Source organism: Anser brachyrhynchus, assembly GCF_964034855.1.
Source record: "Anser brachyrhynchus genome assembly, chromosome: Z".
NCBI lineage: Eukaryota > Metazoa > Chordata > Aves > Anseriformes > Anatidae > Anser > Anser brachyrhynchus.
Window position 1 is genome coordinate 6,104,463 of NC_137697.1, and position 25,299 is coordinate 6,129,761.

Consider the following 25,299-nt stretch of genomic DNA (forward strand, 5'->3'; position numbering starts at 1 on the left):
GAACTTGACACAGCTATATTGAAAGGCTTTTATTATGGAGTGTGAAAAGTTGTCAGCTTGTGCCGTGTTTTGTAATGTCCAGCAAAGGATGGGAGCATCAGCTAGCTGTGTGAAGGCTTCTGCTGCTCTTCCCTGGAAGAATGCCGCTGCCTTTCTTAGAACTTCGTTTTCAGTTTGTCCTTCGAGACAAGGGCAGAGGCTGGTTGAACAGCTGGAGGTACTGAGCGTGTGGGATCTTCCTCTTGGGAAGACAGTGTCTGCCTGTATCATCTCCTCCAGCAGTGCTTCCCTTCTCACGCTGACTGCACGTCTGCTGCCATTGCCTGTGGGGTAGAGAAAGAAGAACTATGAGGTGGTTTAGGCTCTTTTTTCCTGCCCTCTGAGACTTGGAATCGTGAAGGGAGGTAGCTCAGCTCACAGCCTCTGCATCGCTCCTGGTGGATTTGCTGAGGAGCCCTCCTGTAGCTGGGGGGCTAGCAGGGGGGACTCTTCATGCCTGCATGTTTATACTGTCTTGTTTTTATCAGCTGGAAACTGCTGCTTTAAGTCCACACGGGGAACTAAATAGATCGTTGATCTGCCGTGAAAGTTCTTAAGTCAGCAGCTCTGTCACTGTAGAGGTAATGTTTTAATAAGTGTGTTTGCAGTGACACTTGGGAACATTGTGTATCACATTTTGTTTCCCGGGTGAAGTCCTTCTGGCTGTTACAGATGCAGGAGAACCTGAGCAACGTGTGTGCACACGTGCAGCTTGTGCTGCTTTCCAGGCCTGCTAAAATGCAGCTGTAACAAAACGGTGTTCTTCCCTTTGGCTGTGCTTTTGTACTTTTTCCATCACTTCTGGCTACTCTGTTTCATTTAGGTTAGGTGATGCACAGAAATAACGTACCCCAGGCTACTCATATCTACTTATTTAAAGTATTTCAATATGTTTAGCTGGAGCTTGAAAAGTTTGCAAGGGATTATAAGAGAGGAAAAAGAAAAAGAACAAATACAAAACACCAAAAAGGTAAAGTCCTTGGTGTAAAACATGATTGCATATACAGTGAGGTTAGTACAAAAAAGCCAGTCTTTCTATTTCCTGGATTAAATTGCTCTTTTTGGTTCCACCTGGTATGTTTGGGATTCTTCCCTGGTGTATTTTCTCCTGGTACTCTGGAGATGGGTGACAGCTAAAAGCAGAAAGGAGTGCAAGAGTGTGCTGATGCTGCTAGTGGTAGTACCTGATGCAGACAGCCAAGAGATTTTTTTTCCCGTTTTCAAGTGAACATATTTTTAAGTGTTTACCAGGCTTGGGGTTGGGAAGCAATCATCTCCTAAAAAGGGCTGGTGAGACTTGTTGTAGTCTCTGTTGCTCCTGGTGATATAAAATGACCTTTCTTTGGGTCATCCAGAAATTAAACTTTGTTAATGCCCAGTTCTGTAGTGGAACAACAATATAACTTGTTAGAACTTCCACATAACCCATTGCAGGTTCCAGATGCAGCTCTTGCCGTATGTTTGGTAGTGTTATTATGGTGCTAGCTTGTGGTGTATGGGGGAAGGAGCAGACCTGAAGCCCTGTCTGCAGTGAGCATCTGTGTGTGGTGGGCTGCGGTGCCGGGCACTGGACTGTCAACTAAATGTCCCCTGCCAGCCTTATGTTATGAAATGTTTGATCTTGGAGAAACAGGATGACTGAAAGTCATCTTCTGTAAGAACGCACCAAAGTGTGAGTATTTGAAATACCAACTCAGTAATGATTCACGTTAATCCCTATAGTACAAAGCATTTTTGTGCTCTTTTAAAAATAACAAACTGCCTTCTTGATGGGAGGAAACAGTTGTACACTAAGACAGGTTGGAGCAGCTTTCTCCACTGATCAAATCTGATCCTTCTCAGGAATGAGATAGACATATCAAGGTAAGGAGGCAGCTTTTTTTTTTTTTTAGAAACTTTGCTGGTGTGGAGAAGTCTCCTCAGATGTAGTGAGTGTGTGCTGCCACAGACTTTTCGAGATGCTGCTTTTCAAGTGTGAAATTGTGCTGTTTAGAGGCAATTTTACCCTGTTCCCCTATTTAGAAGCTCAGTGGCTATGTGTGAGTTGCACAGGATAGAGTACTTAAAATGCATTTGGCTCCTGAACTATAGCAGTTTGGGTCTGTGCCAGGCTGTTTCTAGTAAGATAATTGGAGTAAAAATGCTTTTAGTATTCACATCACTCCCAGCATGGGAGCATGCTGATCTGCATCTACCCATCAGGTGGAGTAGATATTCTTTGTTGCTTTATTGGGAACTGTACAGAAAGAGAAATGCTTAGGTCTACAAAGGCTTTTTAGTGAGAGCTTGTGAAGACTCTCATTCCTCCGGAAAGGTGAGGAACTGGGGCTGGGAAGAGAGGAAGCCAGGCGAAGGCTTGTATGAAATGTGTCGGGGGGGAGATGTGTTTATTTTACTTACAGCACTTATTCTCCTGGCACATGCCCCAGCCCTGGGCTTGCTACTTGAGGAAGAGCTCAGTTGGCACAAGGTGATGTTCAAGGAGCAGAGCAAGGAGCTCTGGACCAAGGCCTCCCAGAGTAGAAAGAAGCTTTTGTGCTGAAACTCCTGGTTATTGCAAGTTAGAGATCTCTAAGCAGGAATCTTCCTGGCTTGACCTCAGATACACCTCGTCAGCACCATGTATGTGCCTGGTGAATGAATTCTCGCTTGAACCTGGCCATGGTCTCCGAACCTGCCTGGCTCACATTGCTTGGGAGCTGTAGGACAGGGCCCTGGCTGGCAAGTCCCTGCCCTGCTGGCCGTGGGATCCCCCTCGCCTCCCCTCCCGTAGGGAGCATCCAGCCCTTGGTGCTCCCTGACACCAGGAGCCCAGAGAGACAGGGATTTCAGCTTTCAGCAAATGATGGCAGTAGGAGCAAGGGCAATAAAGCTTGCGACCTTTCTGTGTTGATGTCACAGTAAGAGGCCTCAGGACGCTAGGGTACAGGTCTTCCCATCCCCTCTTTGTTCTTGTTCAGCAGTTTTGTTTCTCTGCCGTATGGCCTTGCTCCTCCTGTTTACTGAGCACGTTGTCAGTGGAGTGCTTGGCTGGCATCAGATGGCCTCTTTTTGGACTAGTTCAGCTTCTTATCTTGTAAGCTAAAGTTAATGTAGCAGAGTAACTTGGGCTTGTAGTCGAAGCTGGGTAGTGATGTAGGAGCTGGCTAGTGGATGTAGGCTTGTAAGCATCATCGTCTGTGAGCTCTGCATTAGGGATCTCCATTCTCTGCATTCCAAAGAACCAGCTTCAACAAAACAGGTGATTAAGGCCAGACACAAATGGATGGGGAAACTAAAAATAGCAATAAACTTACTTCTCAACTTTTTTTTATTTAAAAAAATCAGTAATTCTGTCTCATTGAGTGTTTATTCTTCTGAGCAGGTAACTTGACTGAAATTTATTGTTTCATGTTTAAAATTTGCTGTGAAGTAGCTGTATGGCCATTAGTATTAATGACAAGAGGGTCCCTAAGGTCAAAAAGACATCCTTAAAACAGCCATTAGCTAGACCATGGCAGACGTTATTGCTGACTTGTGTAAGAAGCTGTTTTGCTAGAACAGCAGCAAACCTGTGCTAAAAATCTGTTAGCTCTGTTTGTAAAACAGGCATCTTGGATACAAGATAGGAACAACAAATACAAGAGGCATACGGTGCTCCTTGTTGCCTGGGTGTGCAGCTAAACTGATGTCTATAAGAAAGCATAGAAGCCTACCCTGAGACCAATGCAGTTTCTGCTGTGTTGATATTAATCCATTGCTTCGTTCCTCCTATGTCTCCTTGGTCTAGATTTCACGTTTCTGGATTTCTAGATTTTATTTTAATTGTTTTGGCTGTAATCTTTAGTCCTCAGTTTGAGGTTTTTCTTCATCTTTTACAGATGTGATGACTTTTGAGTACAAAACTCCATATTTTTTTGTAACATTTGGATTGCTTCAAGTCCTTGTTGGAGTTTCTTGTCTTCCTAAATCTCTTTGGGTCCAATGCTCAGTGCAGTTAATTGATGTCCTCATTCTAGATGTATTCTGTTCAGATAACCTTTGAATGTCATCCCTAATTTGCGTGGAGCTCAAGGTTTTTGTGCAACTGTGATCCACAGCTCTGAGGATCAAAAGCATCTATGTTTTTCTATAATTCCCATAATTATTGAAGACCCTCTCATGTTTCTCCTACTTTGTTTTCTAAGAGCATATAACAACAAAGCAATGTAGTATGCATCAGAAAGAGCAACTGACTCTGTGTATTATAATTAAAATAAATTACTTTGATCTCCCTGCAAGAAAAGAGAAACAAATTTTCTCTTTTCTGCTTAATGCAGGTTTTCTTGACTCAGGTACTGGGTTTCTAGTGCCCTAAAACTTTCTCAGGTGGGGACTCTTTTTATTCTTCTTGCCTGGGTGAGACTCATTTCATAAAAACAGTTGTGTTTTTTTTTTTTTAAAGTGTAGGCGTTTGTTCATAGTCCAAGGAAATACCTACTTCTGAAACTTTAAATTCTGTGAAATCTGGAAATGTTCTTTTTTCTTGTTGAAAGATGTTTATGTTTCAGTACAGTGGCTGCTATTTTCTCCAGATATTTTGGGGTCATCCTCTTTATAAGAGGGTAGTTTGTGTGGTGGAGGGGACACATCTAACCCTTTGAGTCTAAGAAGCAATAGATACCTGGTCCTTTCTGAAATCATTGTTTTTGTTGCCTTTTTTCTTTTTAATTTCCCATCCCAGTGAAATGTTCATCTGCCAATAAAACTTTTTCTTGTTTCTCTGAGGAGCAAGAGTGGATGTAACTCCCAGAACTACCTTTTTATCAGGAGACCCTCCCAGCCTACCTCTCTATGGGTTCTTGTCTATGCATATTGTTGAGGCCATATTCATGGGGTACAGTTTGTTTCAGGAAAGTGAACTTGTTTTGCAGCTAAGATGTTTACACCTAACTAGGTACAAGAAAGTGTGAAGGTTACAAGAGACTGGAAAACTAGCCTAAATGGTATTATGCTCCTCTTCACTTGTCAGTGTTTGGGATGGTGAGGCTTATACAGTTGGTGGTGTCTAGCTGGAGCCATCCCTACCTCTGCCACGACCATCCCATATGAGCTCTGAAGTTTTCTACATTTGTGCAGTATTGTCCTGAATAACCACGTTTCAGAAATCATTGAACTCTCATGGAGGTATGGTCAACTGACCACTCTACATGCGGGGTGATGCTGAGCGTGGTTTAAAAAAAGTTGTGGTTTCTTTCCTTCTCTTTTTCCAGTGATTTTACACCCTTCTTCCCCTATCCCTAAATAATTTATCTAATTCTCCTGGATGGGGAGCCTGACTGATGCTTTTCTTTCAGTGGGTTATTTCCCTTGGTGCAGTGCCCTTCTTGCTCTATTCCTTAGTCACAGTTTGTACCTGACTTGCCTTGGGTTAAGCTCTCCTCAGCACTTCGTCTGCATCTCCAGGGGTGCCCTCTGAGAGATGAAGTCTTGAGTGGCAGAATTTTGTGTTCTCTTCAAACCGTTAGGACGCTGCATTACTTCAAAGTGTGAAATGAAAAATAGTTCCCAAAACAAAGGTGGTAATGCCTGCTACGTTCTGTCAGTCATTAACTTGGTAAACCTCCTGGAAGGTAAAAGGGTTGTTGCGGTTCATTTCCCAATGAAGTTGCATTGTGCTGTAGAAACAGGAGTGTGCTTCCATATGAATATAACTGTCTGTAGCACTGTTCATTTCCTCACAAGATCTGGCTTACTACCTGCAAAGAAAAACAAGAGATTGTTTCCTTTTTTTTTTTGCTACATTTGTGTCATACCAAGTTTTTGTGTAAGATGTGCTATCCAAAAGGACGTCTTGTTCTTTTGAGGTTATAAAAGCCTCCAGAAGAGGCTCTTGATCTTGCTATGTATTATTAAGTATCTAGCAAGTGCATTATTATGAAGTGGCTCTTCATACAACTAATACTTGAATTAAATATCATATGAACCAGTCTTATTCTTTCTGACCTTTGTGCAGTGTACATTTGGTTAATTGGCTTTAAACAAGAAAGTAATGTAAGTGCTGAACTGTGTATTTAGAACATTTATTTTCTGAGTGCTAGTACAGGCCAATCTTGTTGCTTCAAAATTGTGTGGTATGTTTTTTTTTCTCTTGTGGTATGCTCTTGGAATACCCTCCCTGTTTTATTGCTTCTGGTGGTAAATGCAGACTTGACTGGCTAATAAGATGGTGTGGCTTGTTCTTCTGTTACAGATATCCCAGAGGAAGAAGCCAGATACTGGACCAGAAAATTAGAACAAATAAATTCTCTGGGAGATGATGAGGTAAATATCTGAATTAAAAGATGAAGGTAGTCCTGAATCCCTTATATCTTACTTTCAGTCTTTGTATTAGATCTCTGTGATTGCTAAGGTAACTACTAAGTGTTCATTGTTTACAAGTTTTCTGTGGACTACTTGCAGAATGGTTTTCCCAAGTGTACTGTTATTGTTAAGCAGAGAAATGTTTTTCCCTGCATTGGGGAAATGCTCACATAGTGAGAACTGCTCAGTTGTTGCACATACACTCAAAAGAAAGTTAACATCATGCTTTAACTCACAAGTGAGTGAAACATTTTTGACAGGCTATGATAGGTTCTCTTCATTTGTGAAATCAAATCAAAAAGGATTTTTTATTGCAGTTAGCTTCTTCTGGGAAGAAGACAAAACAAGATACTGAATCTTTCTTGGATCAGAGAGTGCTGGAGGGAAAACTTTTGTCCAAATCCAGTTGTTTGTGGCTCAGTTTATGAATCTTGTACTGTAATACCTGCTAGCTATGATTTTGATTTTCTGGGTTTTCTTAGTATGTACTTGGCTAAGCCACTACAAAATGAAAAGTTGTGATTTTTATTAGAGAACCTGGAACGTTTATATTAATAAAACCTTTATTTACACTTCATACTATGGTACTGTCTGCAAAGCAGGACTTGACATAATTATGTCTGTACCAGAAGTTTAGCGTTTCTTACCTCTCATGTGTTGATGCCAACACCAGTGAGTAGAAGTGTGGGGCTTGCTTAAACTCTTAGTAAGTCTCATTCCTTAGCAAGATATCTTGCAAAATGTTCTGTCAGTGACTTTAGGAAATTTTTGTTCTTGGATTTTTCATCTCCTCTTCTCCACTCCATGTTTGAGTCATTGGGTTTACTGTGTAGATGGAGAAAAACAAGGTGGGTTTTCTTTTTGACTGAGAACAGACCAGTATTTGGGTCAATAAAAACATAATTGCTTGAAGGCAACCTCTCCTGCCTTCCTATAAGTTTGAGAACCTCTTGGAGCTGATGAGAAACTAAATGTATGATTTTGTGTGTCAGTGATACTGCTGTGGTGCCTCCCTGCTCCTGTGGACTGTAAGCAGAAGCCTGTGCCAGGTACTTCAGTGAAGCATAGATGCCCTCTAGTGTTTCACTGAACCTGAATTTGCTGAACGATGTCCCGAGCTTTGTGAGACTCTCCTTCCCTTGGAGTGCTGCCCATCTGCATGTGAAGTGCATGCTTTCACCACATATTAGTAACAAAATCATGCCTCTGTATTTGTGACATAACAATCACAAATTTATTATGAATGTTTCCTTTCACCAGTGAGAACGTGAAAAATGTAAGAACGCTTCTCCCATGTCTGAAGGTGACCCAGAACTGGGATACCTTCCTTGTGGATTCCCCTAATTTGCAGTGACTTGTAGCTCTGGAACTTCCAAGGCCAGAGGCAGTATCGTTGTGTTTAAAAATGCTTGATTGATTTTTTTTCTGTAGATGCCAGTTGCTATTTGAACTCACCGAGGTCAGTTACACAGCAAGGAATTCAGTAACTTAATTGTGCATAGCCTGAAGAAATACCTTGTTTGCTCTGAGCAAATAAACCCTTTGTTGTGAAACCAGGTGGGAGCAGGTTTTTTTTGGAGAAGCTGAATGACTGATCCTCATTCATTCACCCTGTGCCACTCAGCTCCACAAACCTCTCCTTCTGCATGGCTTTTGGGCTGCAGAGTCCCAGTTCTACAGTGGTATTTCATGCAGGAATGTGTCTTTATCTTTTCTGTGCATTAAGGTTAGCTATCTTTGCTTGAGACAATGGATGAGCAGACTAAAGTCACACAAAAATATTTGAGATGCAGGTTCATTTGTAGTTTGCACTTGGTGTTATGAAGTGCTTTCTGGTTGCTACTCCTGCAAACACTTAATGTTCAGTTTGCATTTTGGGTCTGCTGATAGCCGTTGGGTTAATGCCTTAGAAAGGACAAACTACTGCTATTTTTGGATCCAAGTACGATCATTCAGGACCGTTGCTGTCCTGTGCCACTGAAATTGCTCATTGTCAGACTTCCTTTCATCATTTTGTCAAACAGTCAGCGCTATGAGATCCAGTAGTTCTTGTTTTCACAATCCTGGATAACTCATTGAGGTGGCAGTTTATTGATGATAGGACTAACTGCCTCTTGGGATCACTTGCGCATTTTAAATAACACAGATTTGAAGATAACCACAGCAAAAATCTACAGATTGCTGCCCTCCATGTAATGGACTGGTCATTAATCCCTACCAAATCCATGGAGAGGCTGTCTGGCAGTTCTGTTTTGCTCAGATTGCAGCACCAGGTCACTGAGGTTGCCACTTCCTTTGTCTTTAGACCCTTTATACTTAACAAAGACTGTTATTGTTTTGCCCAATTGTCCTAATTTTCCTTGTATCTCTGTATAATGCAACACAGAGGAAAATAACAAAATATGACCACTGGCATTCCCTTAGGGAACACTTTGATGCTGTACCAAACAGCTTTGTAAAAAGTCAGAGTTGGTTAACTGAAATATGTTACTGTTTCTAATTTAGAATTAAATGAGACGTTAAAATTCTTCGCTTTGGACATACAAACTCTTCAGTGATCCACTGTATGCGTTGGATAGGAAAACATTGTGTTACTGCCCTGCTGGGCACACTAATTATCCAGCCACTTCAGTCTCCTGGTGTAATGTTGCTGTGAGCCCACACTTTGTTTTTGAACTGTTGAAATCGTACTAGAGTGTATAAAACATAATGGACTCGTGCTTGGTTTTGAGCTCCTCATAATAGTAACATTATGAGAATCAAATCTTTTATATGTCTAATTTGAGCTCTCCGAACTCAGAATAGGCCCAGTGCTTGCAGTAAAGCAAACATTACCTTAACCAGATGTGCAGTTTTTAACACCTGGTTTTGGCATGAAAAGGGAGAAGGCATCTGGGAGTATATTTGAATATGGATATTAAGGTAAATACTTAGCACTTTGATGCCACCACAGCTGTTTTCTCTGAAGTGTGGCATGTCATACTCCAAAATCTGTTTCATGAAGTTACCATGTGCTTCCTTAATGGGGTTTCTTCTTTTTTTTTTTTCTTCAGTATTCCTTTCAGGAGGAAGTCCAGAAGAAACCATTGCCCAGTGCTGCCTCCCAGTGTTGTAAGTTAGGCTTTATTTTTTTCCCTCATTCTGAGTGCTCAATTTCCTTCTCTGTTTAGTTATAAAATGATGGTACATCTGAACAATAATTTCTTGTTTGAAATGCTTAAATGTCTCTGTAGCAAATAAATTTTGTTGGCTATGAAAAGATCTGCCCCCAGAAATTGTTGGTGTAAAGCTTCTGATGCTAGAAAGTGAAAACAGGCATTGAGTCACTAATATGTTTGTATGTCCTCGTGTTAGGAACACAACGTGTTCAAAGTCACCTAGATTGTCAGACTCCTTCAATACCAATGCAAATAAGAAAATTGATTGCTGAATTTCCTTTATATAGCCGAGTCAGGTTGTGTTCTGTTTAAACATCATGTGTTGAAAATTATTTTTGACTTTGAAGTCTTAAGAGGAGAAGAATAGATGGAGTTGGAAGCCCTGCCAGTAGCCTGTTAAAATGCATCTGAGGTTTGTGTACTTGATATTACTTCTAAATGCAGTGATGATGAATGATAAATATTTTACTAATTTCTGCTTATCTCATCTTGCATTTTTTATGCTTCTGAAAACATGGATGGGAAAATAGCATAGTACAAACTGTATCTGATGGTCCGCAAAATTAGATTTCTGAAGCACTGCTTTTAACATATAGTAGATGAAAGCTCAGTGATGTCTCTTATGAATGTCTTATCTACTTTTGATAGCAACATTAATAAAATTCAAGGTTCATAATTTAAACAAATCTTTTATCCTCTACTTAAAATCTTATAAGACTTGCATATTATACTTTGCAGGCTGTTTGTCCATTAGGCTGATGGTAGGATATCTACGAAGCTGTTAACATTAGGAAATGTTAATTACTTTTTTTTTCATGAGTAAAACTAATTTATCTGTGTGCTTTTATTATGTTACCTAAAAAATATCTTGAAGAAAACATGGATGTTATCAATTGCCTAGGAATTCTGAAGGTGTTCTGTAGCTGGAAAATGTACAAGGCTATATGAAAGTATTCCAGCGTTGATAGGCTAGGTAACACCAAATGTATTTTTTTTTAAAGAGTGTAAATACAGAATAAAACACTTGTTAGATAAATTCATATGTGGGAGGGTACAATTGTTTTGTAAGGCCTACAAATAAGAAATATTGGAGAAAGTGTAATACTTGACAAAATCATATTAGCATAGTATACAGAACTCTTAAGTGTCAGAAGGTCAAAGAAAAACAGTCTGATATGAAGTGTCCAAGTAATGAATGTATTATTTGCTGAAATGACTTTCCTGGCTGTGTGCCTTGGACTTTGTTTTTGTTTGAGAGAGGCTGGTCTGATTGACTGTTCTAAATATTGTGAAGCCTAGGTAAATTGGGAGGAATGCTTCCGTGTAGGGAAAGTAGCTGCACCTATTCCCACAGCATGGTGCTTTTACATCCTTAAGCTCTCAAAGCTGGTGTCTTCCCCGGAGGACCAGCTCTCCTCTTGCAAACAGACATAATAGTGAAGAACTACAGATGACCTTTCTGTGTTGCCTGTTAACAGCCTGTGTCTTGCTAAAAAGTGACCTTTTACAACAATTAATTGATTAGAACAATGAATTTCACATAAGAATTAATTTAATCATTCATGGGATTAAAACAGTCATTAGAATTCCAATATTAAATATTTAATAGCAGCATGTGGCTAATGTATTAAAGAATTTTCTAGTAATTCAATAAAGCCTGTGGCACTGCATGTACTTCTGCTTATCTACTGCCTCTGTGAATCCGGCATCTCTGAGTATCTAATTGTTTACATGGCCAAATATGAAATAGTCATCTTGATGTAGAGGTACTTTGGGAAAATGAACTTTCCATTAATTATTCTCTGCATAAGAACTGTAAGCTTGCCTGAATGTTGCACAGTCCTTTGGAACTCAAGAATTCAACCAAGAAGATGCATTGACTATGCCTCTGTATTGAAAACTGACCCGACCTTTGCATATGACGCAGGCGCTCAACCCCCTTTTACATAGGAACAGAGTGGGTGTCCTTCCTGAACCTAAAACACATTGAGCACAGAATGTTCTTTCTTAACATGTGGGTAAATAATTGATAGATATATTTTTAGATATAATAAAAATATGCTCAGGAACATTTGTAAGACTCATCTGATTTTCCATCATGAGGTGCTAGCTGAGATCAGATTGCTGCTGGGAACAGGACACGATCATCTGGACAACAGAACTAGGTATCTAGAAGGTGCAAAAAGCTGAGTATAAGTAATTTTTGCCGTGTGAGACTTTGCCTCATCTTTCCAAATACTGAAACAAATAAACAAAACAACCAAACAAAAAACCAACACAACAAAAACCACGACCACAACCCCACTTACGCACCAGAGAGCGATAGCATAGCTTGCATTTCAAGAGGTAACTTTATATCTGGTCTAATTTGGCAGAAGTGTGGGTCAGTCTTGGCCTGACTTGTTGGAAATGGGACCTAGAATGCTCTTCTCTATCCCAGTTAACCTGTATTCCTTGGTGGAACTGCATTATTGTTCAGGGAGAGCACCTGCATGTGCCACAGGTGTTATTTGCCTTCCTGTAGTTGTCAGAAGGCTCTTCTGGCTTCTTTGTTCTGGCTAGAGAAAATCCTACTCTAGCAGGAAGGGTTATCAGGTTCATTAGATGTGGAAATACTTGCCCCTACATGTTAGGTATTAGATTACAGTTCTGCCCTGTTCTGTGCCTGTGCTCTCCATACATATCTGTCCACTTCTCAAACCACCTTCTCTCATGGTTATTTCCTTATCTTCTGCCTTGGCACAACATCTTGTGTTGCATCGGCAGTACAGAGGGGGAGACGGACGGGGCAGTTTGAGAGAGAAAATAGGGAGGCCATGTCTAAAACCCAACTACTGATCTGTGGCGATGGGTTCTCACTTCTGCTCATTCATGGGCTGCTGCCTTGGCGTCGTGCCATAGGAAATCTCAGTCCAGATTAAGTGCTCTAATTTTTCCAGAGATAATGGAGCTGCCAGTTTCATTCTTGAATGCTGCTTTGTCCCTGGAAAAGTCAAACTCATCATTACTGTTGTAAGAAGCCCAATCCTGCATTACCTATTCTTAAAAGAAGCAGGCAGCTCTGTTGTTGTACACGTCTCTCTAACTGGTCCAGGCACTTCCTGCCTCTTTCTTCATTATACTTGGCCATTTTCTTTTTACTTCTCAACTTCTGTGCTCCTCTATATATTTATTCTGACCCAGCAAGATCACATGCAACCAATTGATTTAAATTTAGTGCTCTCAAGCAATAAGCAAGGCACTATAGTGCCAGTGGATTTTGTAATTCCAGAACCATAATTCTTAATTTCCTGATACCTCCTTGCTGGATAACTGCAGCATCCTCATATTGGATTTTACCCACAAGCTGAAATTGAATGTGAATTAAAAAGAAAGCAAATTTTTACTGTCTGGAATTTCACTGTAAATAAAGCATTGAAAAAAATGTTATTTGATTACTTAGAGCTTATTGACTCAAGTTATTTACTGTTGTAGGTATAGATCTATTTTCCTTGAATGCTCAAGATCATTTCTGGCAATGTAAAAGGCTATTATAATTCATAAGTGAGTTACTCTGTCAGTATTTTAAGTGCATCTCTGATTTGGAGCAGACGGCAGTGCAAATGAGGATGAGAAAGGTACTCAATAATATTGGGGAGAATATCTGACTGTCTTGGTTAATATCAGTTATTGGAAATACTGCCCTTTACCTTTTTTTGGGGGAGTTTAGAAGTCTGGTGGAGAGCTGGTTTGTTCAGTATGATTCTGAGAGAAGATAATCTAACTGCTCCTGAATGAACCAGTTATGCCTGTCCTGTTATCTTCGTCTGATAATCTTTCTGAGAATGCAGAGAAGGGAGGATAAAGCGTATACTTTTCTTCTGTTTCCTGGAGCCTGTGCTGTTGCTCTTTTCACAGTTAGGCCCTGATAGACCATAGCACATTGTAGTTCTGTCTTGTGTGTCTTTTGCTCTGTAAAATGCCCATCTACCATGGCTGTGGTTTTTATTTTCTCTTTTTTTTTTTTCAGAAGAGGTAAATTTGTTCTCTGTCTCTGGATTGTGAGTTGATGCAACAAGGAAAGAAGTAACTGCTCTGATTCACAGTCATGTCAGCAAAAACAGCCAGACCTAGCCTGTCCTTGATCTGCCAGCAGATCAGAGAGAAAGGAACAACACAGCATCTAGTCCAGGAGAATAAAAAGGAACCCTAAATACAATCTGGAATGAGTGTGTGCATGCAAAATCCTACAGCTTTGTTGTTGATGCATAAGCAGCTTTTTAACGACTAAATAGCTGACAAAATGTTTTATACACAGTATAGGGTGTCGTTTGAGACCAAATCAATGTGCTGTTGACTCTTCTTTCCCACTAATTTTAAAAGAAGTCTACTGCAAAATGTGTGAGGCAAATTTCTGTTAGTGTCTTCATAATTAATTCTGTTTTAAAGGCACTGAAGGTTCACTTTGAGAGTTTTTGTAGCTGATGTCCACTAGTTCTCTTTTTAGGAGCTCAGATTCCACTGATGCATCAGGAAGGCTTATATATTCCTCCGCATGAACCGGCTCCAATGCTGAGATTACAGTGCTTTCCATAGCACTGATGAGGATCTCTTGTCTGCTAAAAAATGTTTTAATACAAACAAACAAACAAACTCTTCTCTCTTCTCTCTGCCTTGCCCCTGCTCCTCAGCCAGCCTGATACACCTGCACTGATTTTTTACCTTGTGTTTAGGGTGCTGTACTGTGGTTGCTAACATCTTTTGCCATCAGTAGCAATTAAAGTGCCATTGAGTTAGAGCTATCAAAACCTCCTGCTAGGATTTCAGCAGCACTGGTGGTACAGTTATGGCAGAGGTGGTGGCACTGAGTTCACAGACTGGGGCAGGCTGTGGATCCAAGACAGCTGGGTAGAGCTCTTGCTTAAAGAGCTGTGTTGGCAGGATATGCGTTGCAGCTTGTTTTCACAGAGTGAAATCAATAGCCATCCAAGCTTACATGTGCACTCATTCAAGCATATCGTCTTGAGCTGGCGTTGAATGCTATGGTTTATTCTAATCAGAGCATACATTGGCTGCTATCCACCAGTGTTCAACTGGTCAAACTGACCCTGTGGCAGTGAATGTGATGAATTGACGTTCTGGTAAGAGATTTTTTCCTAACAAGTAACAATATAATTTAAAAAAAAAAAATCTATACCAGGCTATCAAGGCTAGGCAGTATCAAAATGCTTTTAAACAAGGCATGCCTTAACCATTTAAGTTCACAGAGGTGCATGATCTGTAGTGTTATAGTGGCAGGCAGCATAGTGTGCTGCAGTTGCTGGGAAATACTGCTCTCCTTGTTGTAGATATATATGCTGCACATCTATATTTTTGCAAGGTTGTTTTTTTTTTTTTTTTTTTCTGAAGTTACTAGCCTGCTTCTGCATTTAAAAACAACGGAGGTCTGCAGCTACCCATGGCGTCTCTAGACAAGGCTCGTTTGGGAAGAGTACTGAAGAGGTCAGCGACCATTTTAGTCTTCTCAAGGGCGGGTGACACTGAAGATCCTGCTGCAGTCATTGAAAAGGTGTTATGGATAGCTAGTAAAACCACTGGCTGCAGTGCAAACAGTAAGCCTTATAACAATCCTCAAAAAATGGTCAGTAAAATTCAAAACAGGACACATCAATGACTTTTCAAATTAAGCTAGGCAAAGAAAAACTTCTCTAGTCTGTACAAGTGAAACCATTGTATGAGCTGTGGTGTGATTTAGCTGATGGGCTGGGAAAACAGCATTCCTTGGGCTCTCTGCTTCTGGGTGACTGACAACTCCTGTTTCTCATTGTTTAGGATAAATCCCATCTGGGAGACTAATTTTCTTGTGGCTTTGCAGTTCTCAGTGCCTGTTCTGGCTGCGGAACGGTGATAGGTGTGCTGAAGGAAAGCAGATTCGAGGTCTTGCTCTAAAATGTCTGCCTGCATATTTAGGCTAAAGCTGCTACTTCAGGATTGAATGTGTCTAAGGAAAAGTATTCAGCAAATGAAGGTTAAAAATACTGGCTGTATTAGAAGACTGTACAGTAACAAAGTTTGACCTACTTCTGAACTCTGGAGGAGAGCAGCTCTGTGGCTTTGCTGCTGATCCTGCAGATATACTTAGGTAGTTGTTTTCCTAGAGTACGTGCTGTGTTCTGAAAGGTTTTGACAAGGAAATGAAGCTTTGACTTTTAAATAAGCCCCAACTCTTCCTGAAATGCTGGAACATTTAAATAAGCCTCAAACCTCTTCCTGAAATGGTGAACACTAACAGTGACATGTTTCTGTATAAGCAGTGATCAAAAAAGTAAATGCTCAGTTAATCACATAGGTTTCATAATTTGTTTAGTGCTTTTCATGGATGCTTCTTTTTTTTCCTGCTGGGATTTTTTAATGGATTCTGAAATGTCGTTAGTCATCCTTTAGTGTCATAGCAATAACAGAAAATTAATCTGAAATTTATAACCACTTGTTTTCTAAATTTAATAATACTAAACTGATACAAAATTATTGCTCTGCTTTATACGGAAGCCATAAATGTGTCCTTGAATGTGTCCTTGAGCAATGAGTCTTGAGATTGAAAATCATAAGGAAAAAGGCACCAAATCTTCTATCTCTGCTGCTGTGTAACATTCTATTAGTCTTTGCTTTATGTACGTAGGTATTGCTAGATAATCAACTGTAGTCTAAACTTGTATCTCAAGGAGGATACAAACCCTTTGTTGGTTCTTTTGCTTACTACATCTCAGCCAAATAACCTGTGTGACTCGGTAGCCCAGAAACTTGAAAGACATGGCAGGTCTGTTAGGTATTTGTGCAGTGGCAGAAATGTTACAGGTTTTCCACTGTAGCTGAAATTGACGGTCACTCTTTGTGATTCTTTTGTCTGTATTTCTTAATGAGTTGCACAAGCTTGTAATAACTTCGTGGATACCCTTGATGATGTGATCGTTATCTAAGCCCTGCTTAAATTCTCATCTCTGTCTGATTTTGTTTAGCTATGGTAAAGCCGGCCATAAGGGCCATTTAATTTAGTGAAATTAAAGTACTCCAAAATTTCAGCATAAACTTGAGTGCTGAACTGCAGTAAAGTGTGGTCGAAAGCATGGAGTACTGAGCAGGGAGGAGAAGCTGTAGTACTGTAGTGCTTGTCCTTGTCCCTGTCAACTGCTAGCTCATCTTCCTCCTGTGCTTTTTCATCTCCTGTTGTGCAAAGGTCTTCTCCCTCATTTGTGGTGTTCCAAAACTGAACTGGAAAAGGTGATGATTGGTATGAAACCCTCTCAGTTATTCTGCTTACTGAAAACCTGACCTGGCTCTAACATGCTGTTTAATGGTTACTTTCTATTTTAGACCCTTATTCATTAAAATGGTATGTGTGTAACTTGGGATGTGTATCAAATACTGGAATTAAGTACATTTCTATAGACTCTGAAATCTGCGTATATTGTGTGGAGGGCCTTAGTGAAGGGGAAGGGGATATATTAAATCTAGAAGAAAGATCTGCCCAGTACCTGCCCAGCTCTGTTTGTATTCTATAAACAGTGTTTTATCAGCACCAAGGATATTGTAATTTCCTGAGCTCATTTTGCTTTTATGAACATGTTTAGATGCTCTCTTTTCTTCACTCAGCATGGAATAAAAGAGGAGAATTAAGTAATTTATCAGCGTGTAAGAAGTGGACAGCAGTAAACAATAATGTTCTGATGGGTGTAGTACAGCCCAGCCACTCTTGGAGACTTGTAAACAGCAGTGAAACAAAATGGCATGCAGGAAATCAAATTAGACTGCATTAAAAACTTGGAATATTCTGCTTTTCTACAGTGTCCCTGCTGATCCAGGCTTGACAGTGTGAAGTAGGGAGGAGGAGTTCCTCCTTGAATAGTTGCATAATTGAGGCACAGAGTGAGCATATGTTATGTTCAGCTAACTGTGGGAACTTAAATGTATTTTATAAAATGTGTTAATGACAGGAATGTTGTAGCATCCAAGGCACCAGGCTGCTGGCATCGCTTAGTCCTTAATTGGAGGTTTATATGAAACCTCATCTTTGAATACTGAAGCTTGTGAATGCAAAATAATGTGATAACTGAGACATGCAGTGTTGGTGTTTAAGAGCACACAAAGTAACTAGTCTGCTTTGTCTGTATTGTGTATACCAGTGTTAATATATTTTGTTGCTGTATGTTTTTAGAATTGCAGCTTTCCATTTTCTATCTGTCTAGACTTCTTGGTGTTTTCAATTCAGATTTGGACAGGCTTAAATTTGTTCCCAAAGGTGATCTGGAAGGTCCTTTTTTCTTCACAAAATGAGGTTATTCATATATTTTTTCTACGAAGCATGAAAACAACTTGAAAAGGCTAAAAAGAAATTCTGTTTTCATTAACCTTCAAAATATCAAGACTGTCAACCCAGGTCTTCTGTGATTATACTGAGGGACTGAGATATATACTGTTAGCTCCTGAATCTTAAATGAAGCGGCATATGTGTTGAATCTTTAATAAACTCATCTTTTATCCAAAATGTTAGATGCTGAAGTGAAGTGGGTGTTAGTAAAAACAAACAAAAGTGGAGTTTTGAGATTCTGGCTGGGAAAATCCCCTGGCCTCTCTTGGTGCATCTCTTTTTCCTTGCTCCTGCAGCGTTGTCTTTCTAGGTAGTTTCTAGCTGTAGCATGACCCAGCTTCTCAACATGAGAACACTTGGGAGGTAAGGAGCTGGTTTCTAAACGAAGCTGCTCTTCCCTCTCTGCTACCCCACTTGCCATCAGCTGCTATGTCTTGCACATTGAAATAATAGTCTCTAATCTGCTTTTGTCTGGGGGATGTTTGTATTGTACGGGAGGAACTTGGTAAGGTAGAGAGGTAAGTAGCTGACTCAGGGACGTCACTGTCAGTTTGAGGACTTTCTTCTATGGCAGATGGTAATATTTCTCCTCCAAGGACAGACCTCATCTCTGGGGCATGTTTTCAGTTCTTAGTGGTTTTCTCCTTGCTGCATTTTGAAACTGTGAATAGTGTTGTGCCAGCCACCTAGACAGTAGCTGTTAATGAAACAAGGACAAGGAATGGTCGGAGCTGGTTTCAGGAATCAGTATTTGTGTTACCAGAAACTTGTTCATTCTGTGCAGGTTAGTATTTTGTCCTGAGGGAGTGAGGCTGTCAGTCTAGGATTTTTATCTTTGGGAAAAGCTGCAGGACAGGTAAGCTCCACTTCTGCTGTAGTATTCCAGTCTGCATAACTGGTTTTGGAAATGTTTAGTATCTTCTTTTTTTTTTTTTTTTCCTCCAGTTGCTTTGGGATGTTTCATGTGCATTTATTTGTGCATTATGAAATGGTTTTTGGTAGCGTGTAGTCTGAGTGCAATAATGTTGTGCTTCTGCAGAGTTTTGCTGGATCTTTTAAAGTAATCTAGGCTGCAAATGTTTGAACACTGGCTTCCTTTGACTCCTGCTGTTTACCTGAGATAGGAACTTTTTGATGGCAGAAGATGCTGAGGTTGTTCTCCTGTGTGCTAGTGGCTTCAGCTAGCTGTTCAGGAATGAGAAAGAGATACACCATTATCTGACTTACATATTAATACGAAGTCATCGTCCTTTACATGAACTATTTGTGACAGCAAATTAAAGCTCAGTGCAGAGCTCTATCTACTACTTGTTCTTTCTCATCAGCCCTCTCCCCATGCCTTCTCTGATGCTTCTGCCCTTGCTGCCTCTTGCTTCTGTACCCTTTCTTCTGGTTGCCTCCCCATCCCATCTCTTCTTGCTTCATGTGCTTTGGAATCACAGAAACACAAGGTTGGAAAGGACCTACAAGATCATCTAGGCCAACAGTCCTCCTATCACCAATACTACCCACTAAGCTACTAAATTATATCTCTTTACTTCTTTTCTTTGCCAGCTTGGCTGTGTGTTCTTTCTCCTCTTATTTTTCCCCTGGAAAAGACTCAGGCCTCTGTCAAAACTGATCATTAGGCAATCTGTGGATTTCTGTTGCTGTAAAAACCAGTCTGAGATGATAGCTGTGTGGTCAGGGTCATGTAAACACTGTCTGGTGGATCCTGGCAGGCTTTTGATGTGTCTGGGTACATCTCCATGTTGTCAGCGTGTGACAGGCTCAGAAGAGTTGTCCGAGTGGTGGCTTGTTGCACTTGTTGCTTCTCTGGTCCACAGCAGCATTTGTGATGCCTCAGATTATAGTCTGCTAGTGCTCTGCTCTATAGACTTTGTTTTTTCTCCCTTGTTTAGAGAGCTTCATTTAGAGAGCAATTTCAGCAAAAAGCAAGAAATAACCCACTCGAACTTTGTGCTGCCTGCATGTGAAGGATTTGTATTTATTTATTACTGTACTTACATATCAACACTCCTGCAAACATTCCTTTTTACACTCTATCTCCCAGAAATGTTTGTTCTGAGACTTTTCTTTAGAGTTGCAAGTTGCATGCATACTGCCAAATTGCTTTGAGGGGTCAGTATACATAATAGTTTGTTGGATTACCACCATCGTTCTGAGGTGTCACCCTGCGATGACCACATGGATATTGAAAAGCTATAACTTGGTTGTCTTACCAACTTATGTTAAGCTTTAGCGTGAATTTGTTGTCACCTTTGATTTTAACGTGGAGAGATCTGCTGACTGTTGTAAAATTTGTGTGATTTTTTGCATCCATAAGGTGCTGTGAGGGCTGTAAGTTCTGCAAGGTCGTTCATGCTAGTATTACTGGTGTGGTGCTTTCAGTGCTATGTTACCTTTGTTCTGGAAAAGGGACACAAGCTGAAACATGAAACAACTTTTGCCACTTGACTTGCACTGTTAAAACTAGAATTCAGGTATGGCTCTTACCTGGACTCTGCTTTCTGGGACGTTCTGTCTGTAATCATGATAATTTGTGTACTAGGAAAGACAGTGTTTAACTGCTTATGCTGAATAGTGTGTTGATAAATGTTTTGTCTATTTGTGTTACTAAATGCATGTTTTCTTAGTAAGCCATACGGTTTACAGTGGTCTTAATTTTTACTTACTTTTTACTCAGTTTTTAGTCTTAAACACACTGGACAGTGAACAGTAAATCCCAGAATGAACTTCATGTTGTATTTATAAATAAAAAAATATTGGTTTCAAGCTCACAATCTATAAAGCATTTTAAATACTTGAAAAGTATGCTTGTGGTTTGCTTTTCTAAGCTTTCTTTTTCCATTCCTATTCTTTGCTGCCATTTGTGTTACATGCAGGCAACTGGAGTTATTTCGGATGGGGAGAGCAGCTGAGTACGTAACGGTTTAACTTATTGCAAGTTTCCTGATCCTATAATGATGCAGCATGCTCCAGTATGAGGAAACTGGGAATATTCATGCATATAGAAAATCTATTCCGTTGTATTTTCTTTCACTGAATCATCATGTTTGTGTGGATGGCTGTCCATTCTTTTTTTTCCCCCCACTGTTTAGTTTTGTTTTGGCTGAACTGCTTGTGCTTTTACTGGGATTTGAGGAGAAGACAGCAGAATTGGAATATTCCCCTTTTCCTGTGAAAATGATTCTGGTTTCTGCTTGTACACATTCTTGTGTTGGTCTTCATACTCGTGGAGCCTAAGTCCATGTTTGAAGTAACTGAAAAACACAAGGGAATCAGAAGTGACTGTTTTAGTAAAATGTGAAGAAACGTTGGAAGTGATCACAGAAATTCCAAAGACTGCAGATAGGAGCAAATCTGAAAGTGGAAACGGCTGGCAGGCACTAGTGAGGCAGGAGGGCAGCACCTACTGTAGCATGTTCGAGCTCAGTGAGACAATGTCATGGCAAAAGTGGTATGGGTTTTCTTTAACAAGTGCTCACCAGCCTTGGAAAGGTAAAACTTAGATACCGCAGCTGTCAGTGATCTGTAAAACTGATTCATCACACCAGTGAGTCTTCAGGTGCAGAAGTTTTGCAGAGGCCCCACAACCCAAGGTTTTTGTTAATTTGCCCAGAAAACATGTATGAAGCATGTTTACTTTCTGGAATTCCCACAGGTTGCAACAGGCAAAGCTTCTGCTTAAGCTACAGTGCATGGCTTCTGCTGCCTGTAGGACCTGCAAGGATTGGTATTTCAATCTTAAAATGAAGGTGTCTGCTCCCGGTGTCAAAACAAAGAGTGAGTCTGTTGCTGAGGGGAGCATGCAAAGAGCGATGACTGCAGCTGCTGCCAGCCGGGAGGTGATTCTGCCTGATGCTTTTCTGCTTTAGACATAATGGAATTTGGAAAGGGCAATCTAATACAGGCAAATAATTTAAATAAGGTGTCCAGCTAATGTTACAGTGTATTTCACTAATTATTTTTTTCGCTTTAACCTGTAAACAGCTAAATAAGGTAAAATCATGGATCTGTTCTGAATTTTAAAGTCTTCCTTCCACCAGTGACTTTCCTCTTTCCTCTCCCACACGTCTTGTCCTCCTTGTTCTCTTGTCTGTGATCAAACCAGAAATTCTTTAGGCATCAACAATGTTGAATGACTTCCTAATGCTGTCAGTGTTGGATGTCTCAATTGTGTGGGGTTATTCTCAGAAGTGTGATAAGTGAGCATTAGCTAAACTTCTGTCACCAATTTTGTGCTTGGGGGAAATGAGGATGCTTAGATGCTGGTCTTTCAGAGATTTAGGGGAGTTGTGTACAGAGTATGTCACCTGTTTCTCTGGGGTGCTGGTGTGTGTTTTATTATTATATTTTTTCTTTTAAAGAGCCTTGTACTTCTTCCATCTCTGTTCCTTCTTCCCCCTCATCCTTGCTGTGCTGTCCTCCTTGAAATCATGTTAGCATCCTTTTAGGGAGGCTTGGGTGAGCATTGATGATGCTTCCAAGCCAAATCCATTAGCTTGGCACTGTCATGAAAAATACAGCTGTCAATTTGCAACAGCAACTGGAAAGGAACTGGCAGAAACAGCATGATGGTACCAGGAAGACTTTCTCCTATCAGGAACTTCTTGCAAGAAAAGTGCTGCAGTCCAGAGCCAGGCTGGTTGGACAGAGGGCATTTTGGCAAAGGGACGTCTTGTGCTGCTGACCTGGTTTAATTTTAAGAAAAGCATAGACATAAAGAAGTAGGGTAAATATTCAAGACATGCTTTGCACTTCAAACTGTCAGTCCAGTTCTTGACTATTGACTGTTTCAGCAGCAGAAACTGTTTTTAAGTGGGAAAAACAAGGTTATGAAAGCCCTCAGTGTGAAGTCTGAATATAGCAAACTAGCTGTCTTAAAATTATCTAGATTTGAAATTTATTTTAAGTGTTGAAGGCAATAGGATGAACTAATAACCTGTAAAGTTGCACTGAAATCATTACTGAAAATCTGTTTGTGTTTTCAGTATGGAGAGCTATAGACGAGTCTCAGAAAAATGCCTTAGTGTCCTTTTGTTACAACCCCCTCACTCTCCCTATTTACTTCAGCAGTCCTCTTTAACCTTCCATGCATTTTAATTATAAGATTTCAGAAAGGCTGCACGGTTGTCAGAAGTGACTGATGGTTCAGTAGACAATGGAGTATCAGGTTCTGAGACTTGATTAAGGAAAGAAGTTGTAAGAAGCTTTTATAAAACCAATTTAAATGGATGCAGAGTGGGGAAGGTGAGTTGCAAATGCCCTGGTGTGGAGCTGACAGATCTGTTCTGGACTTGGAACAAGTCATGTATTCAGTTAGTATGCTGTCTTCTCTTTTACCTTGTTCTTATAAAAATACACAAAAGTTGGGAGAAGCTTAGTGGCTTATTTTGGAGAAAAAGTGGGGTTTTGGGATACAGAACCTGGCATGAACATCCTTCTTCCTGAGTACCTGAGCGTGGTGCATTTACTGCTTTTATTCAAGTTTTTACTCAAGCTTGTGAAGCATTTCTAAGTTTGGGAATTGGACCCCTGCTCTCAGTGGCTGTTGACACATAATTGCTAGAAATTTCAGCTGAATGCAGCCCTTTGAGAGGAACTTGGGCTGCACATTGGGACCTTAAGAAACTGTGAAAGTGCATCCCTCCAGCCACCTGTGATAATTTTACTGTTAACTTTCTTTCCTGTCTTGAAGCTTGATGTAAAGAAAGTTGTGAGGTTAAATGTGACTAGTAGACCTGGCATGACACGACTGCTCAAAGTGGTTTTGATATCAATATATTAAAGCTATACGCATTCCGCCCTGCACCAGTGGAATAATAACTTCTGGAGGCAGGAGAGGAATAAGAAGGTTTCCAGGAAGCAGCTTGTGTTGGAGAAGAGGATTCCCTGAACACATCTCCTTTCCGTGTTTTCCCCAATCTTTGTAAAATCCTACTTTGTGATGTGACTGTGCAATAGGTTTTCTTATGCTGCCTATATGCATGAATATTCAGTTACTTACCATAAACAGCATGCTCCTTGCCCTGCCATTCAGCCTTACTCCCCACTCTCTAGACAGTGGGTCCAGTGATGAAGAATCTGTTTTCATCCCTTGGAAGCTTTTCCATATGTGTGAAATTTCTCAAAGTGGGACAAAACAATTACTAACTTTGTGGTGTTTGTTGTTATGTGTCTTGTTATGAATTAACTGATCTTCAGAGACTGAGGTCAAGTTACAACTGTCCTTTTGGCTTGGTGTACCATCTATGTGAAGAAGACAGTATCACACCATGTGTGTTGTGATGGATATTTTGCTGAAGTGTGGGTTGTAAGGCCCAATTTTCCTTCCCTCGCCTCCTCCTTTTGAAGGGATATGGTATACACAAAGCTGCTTCTGCAAGTTCTTGTCAGGCTCTTGTTTAATAAAATTGAAGTGTCAAGTATGTTAATGAATGGGATTGGCACCGTATACAGACACTTTGCAACACACTTTCTTGCAGGGATAATGTGTGTTGTACGCCACATATGGGCCAGGTTTTGGTGCTCTTAATCAGGCTAAGCAATGCCTTCATTTGTGAACATTTCCGTTAAATAAAGTGAGATTGCTCATAAGGTAGGTGCAGTTCAGTGTGACTAAGTTTCTGGTGTTGGCCCTTATTTATGAATCAGTTCCTGCTGAGGATTTCTGCCTGGTACTAACAGCTATAGATACTGCAGGTGCATGGGACGTACATAGGAGAAACCATGTGTTCCTGCCTCATTGATGGTATGGTAGCTGGAGCCTTTCATCCTTTAAACTTGTCTTCAGGGAGACATTTTGTGTGATGACCTGAATGAGACTTCCTTGTGCTATACACCAGTAAGAAATTCTGGTGCCAACTTTAATAATCATACATGCTGCAAATGTTTGATTAACATTCGACATCTATTTTTAGATGTTGCTTAGAGATACTGTAGTTGATAGGGAAAATCTTCTGAGACACGATGTATATTACCTTTCCTATAAAAAAGAGCAGAAAGAAGATCAGCCAGAGACAGTGTCCCAGTGGAGTGGAGAATTTTACCTGCCGTGACGTTCTTGTCGTGTTTAGGTGGGTAGTAGAAGGTTAGCTGGTGCTCAGCTGGTTGTTGGCAGCCACTGAAGTGCATTAAGCAGGTCTGAAACTGTGGCCTTACAGTCACTTCAAAGTGTTGTAAGCATTGGCTCCTGCAGAAAGTGGTCATCCAGCTGCCAAATGGTCATCCGATGGGATACCCTGCCACTTTCCTTGTGCTGTCCCTGTGAGAACTGGGTCAAGAACCTATCTTAGGCTGGAAAAAAAAAACCCTTCCACAATCCAGAAGGGTTTTGGTGTAGGGTGCTGCTCACTGCTTAGGGACAAGATGCTAGAGCCAGCACAAAACAGGCAGGAACGTGAGGCCATGGGTTAGGGTTAGGGGATTGCCTCC

General features: G+C 40.5%; 1 protein-coding gene across 5 annotated transcripts in view; it reads left to right on the forward strand.

Moving 5' to 3' along the window:
* UNC13B (unc-13 homolog B) overlaps positions 1–25,299 on the forward strand; it is a 212,801-nt gene that overhangs the window by 37,247 nt on the left and 150,255 nt on the right. For all 5 annotated transcript variants that reach the window (XM_080573395.1, XM_080573397.1, XM_080573396.1 and 2 more), the window contains exons 6-7: positions 6,251–6,321; positions 9,414–9,471. In XM_080573395.1, the coding sequence (XP_080429521.1) occupies positions 6,251–6,321; positions 9,414–9,471 (129 nt within the window). The remainder of the gene's footprint in view (positions 1–6,250; positions 6,322–9,413; positions 9,472–25,299) is intronic.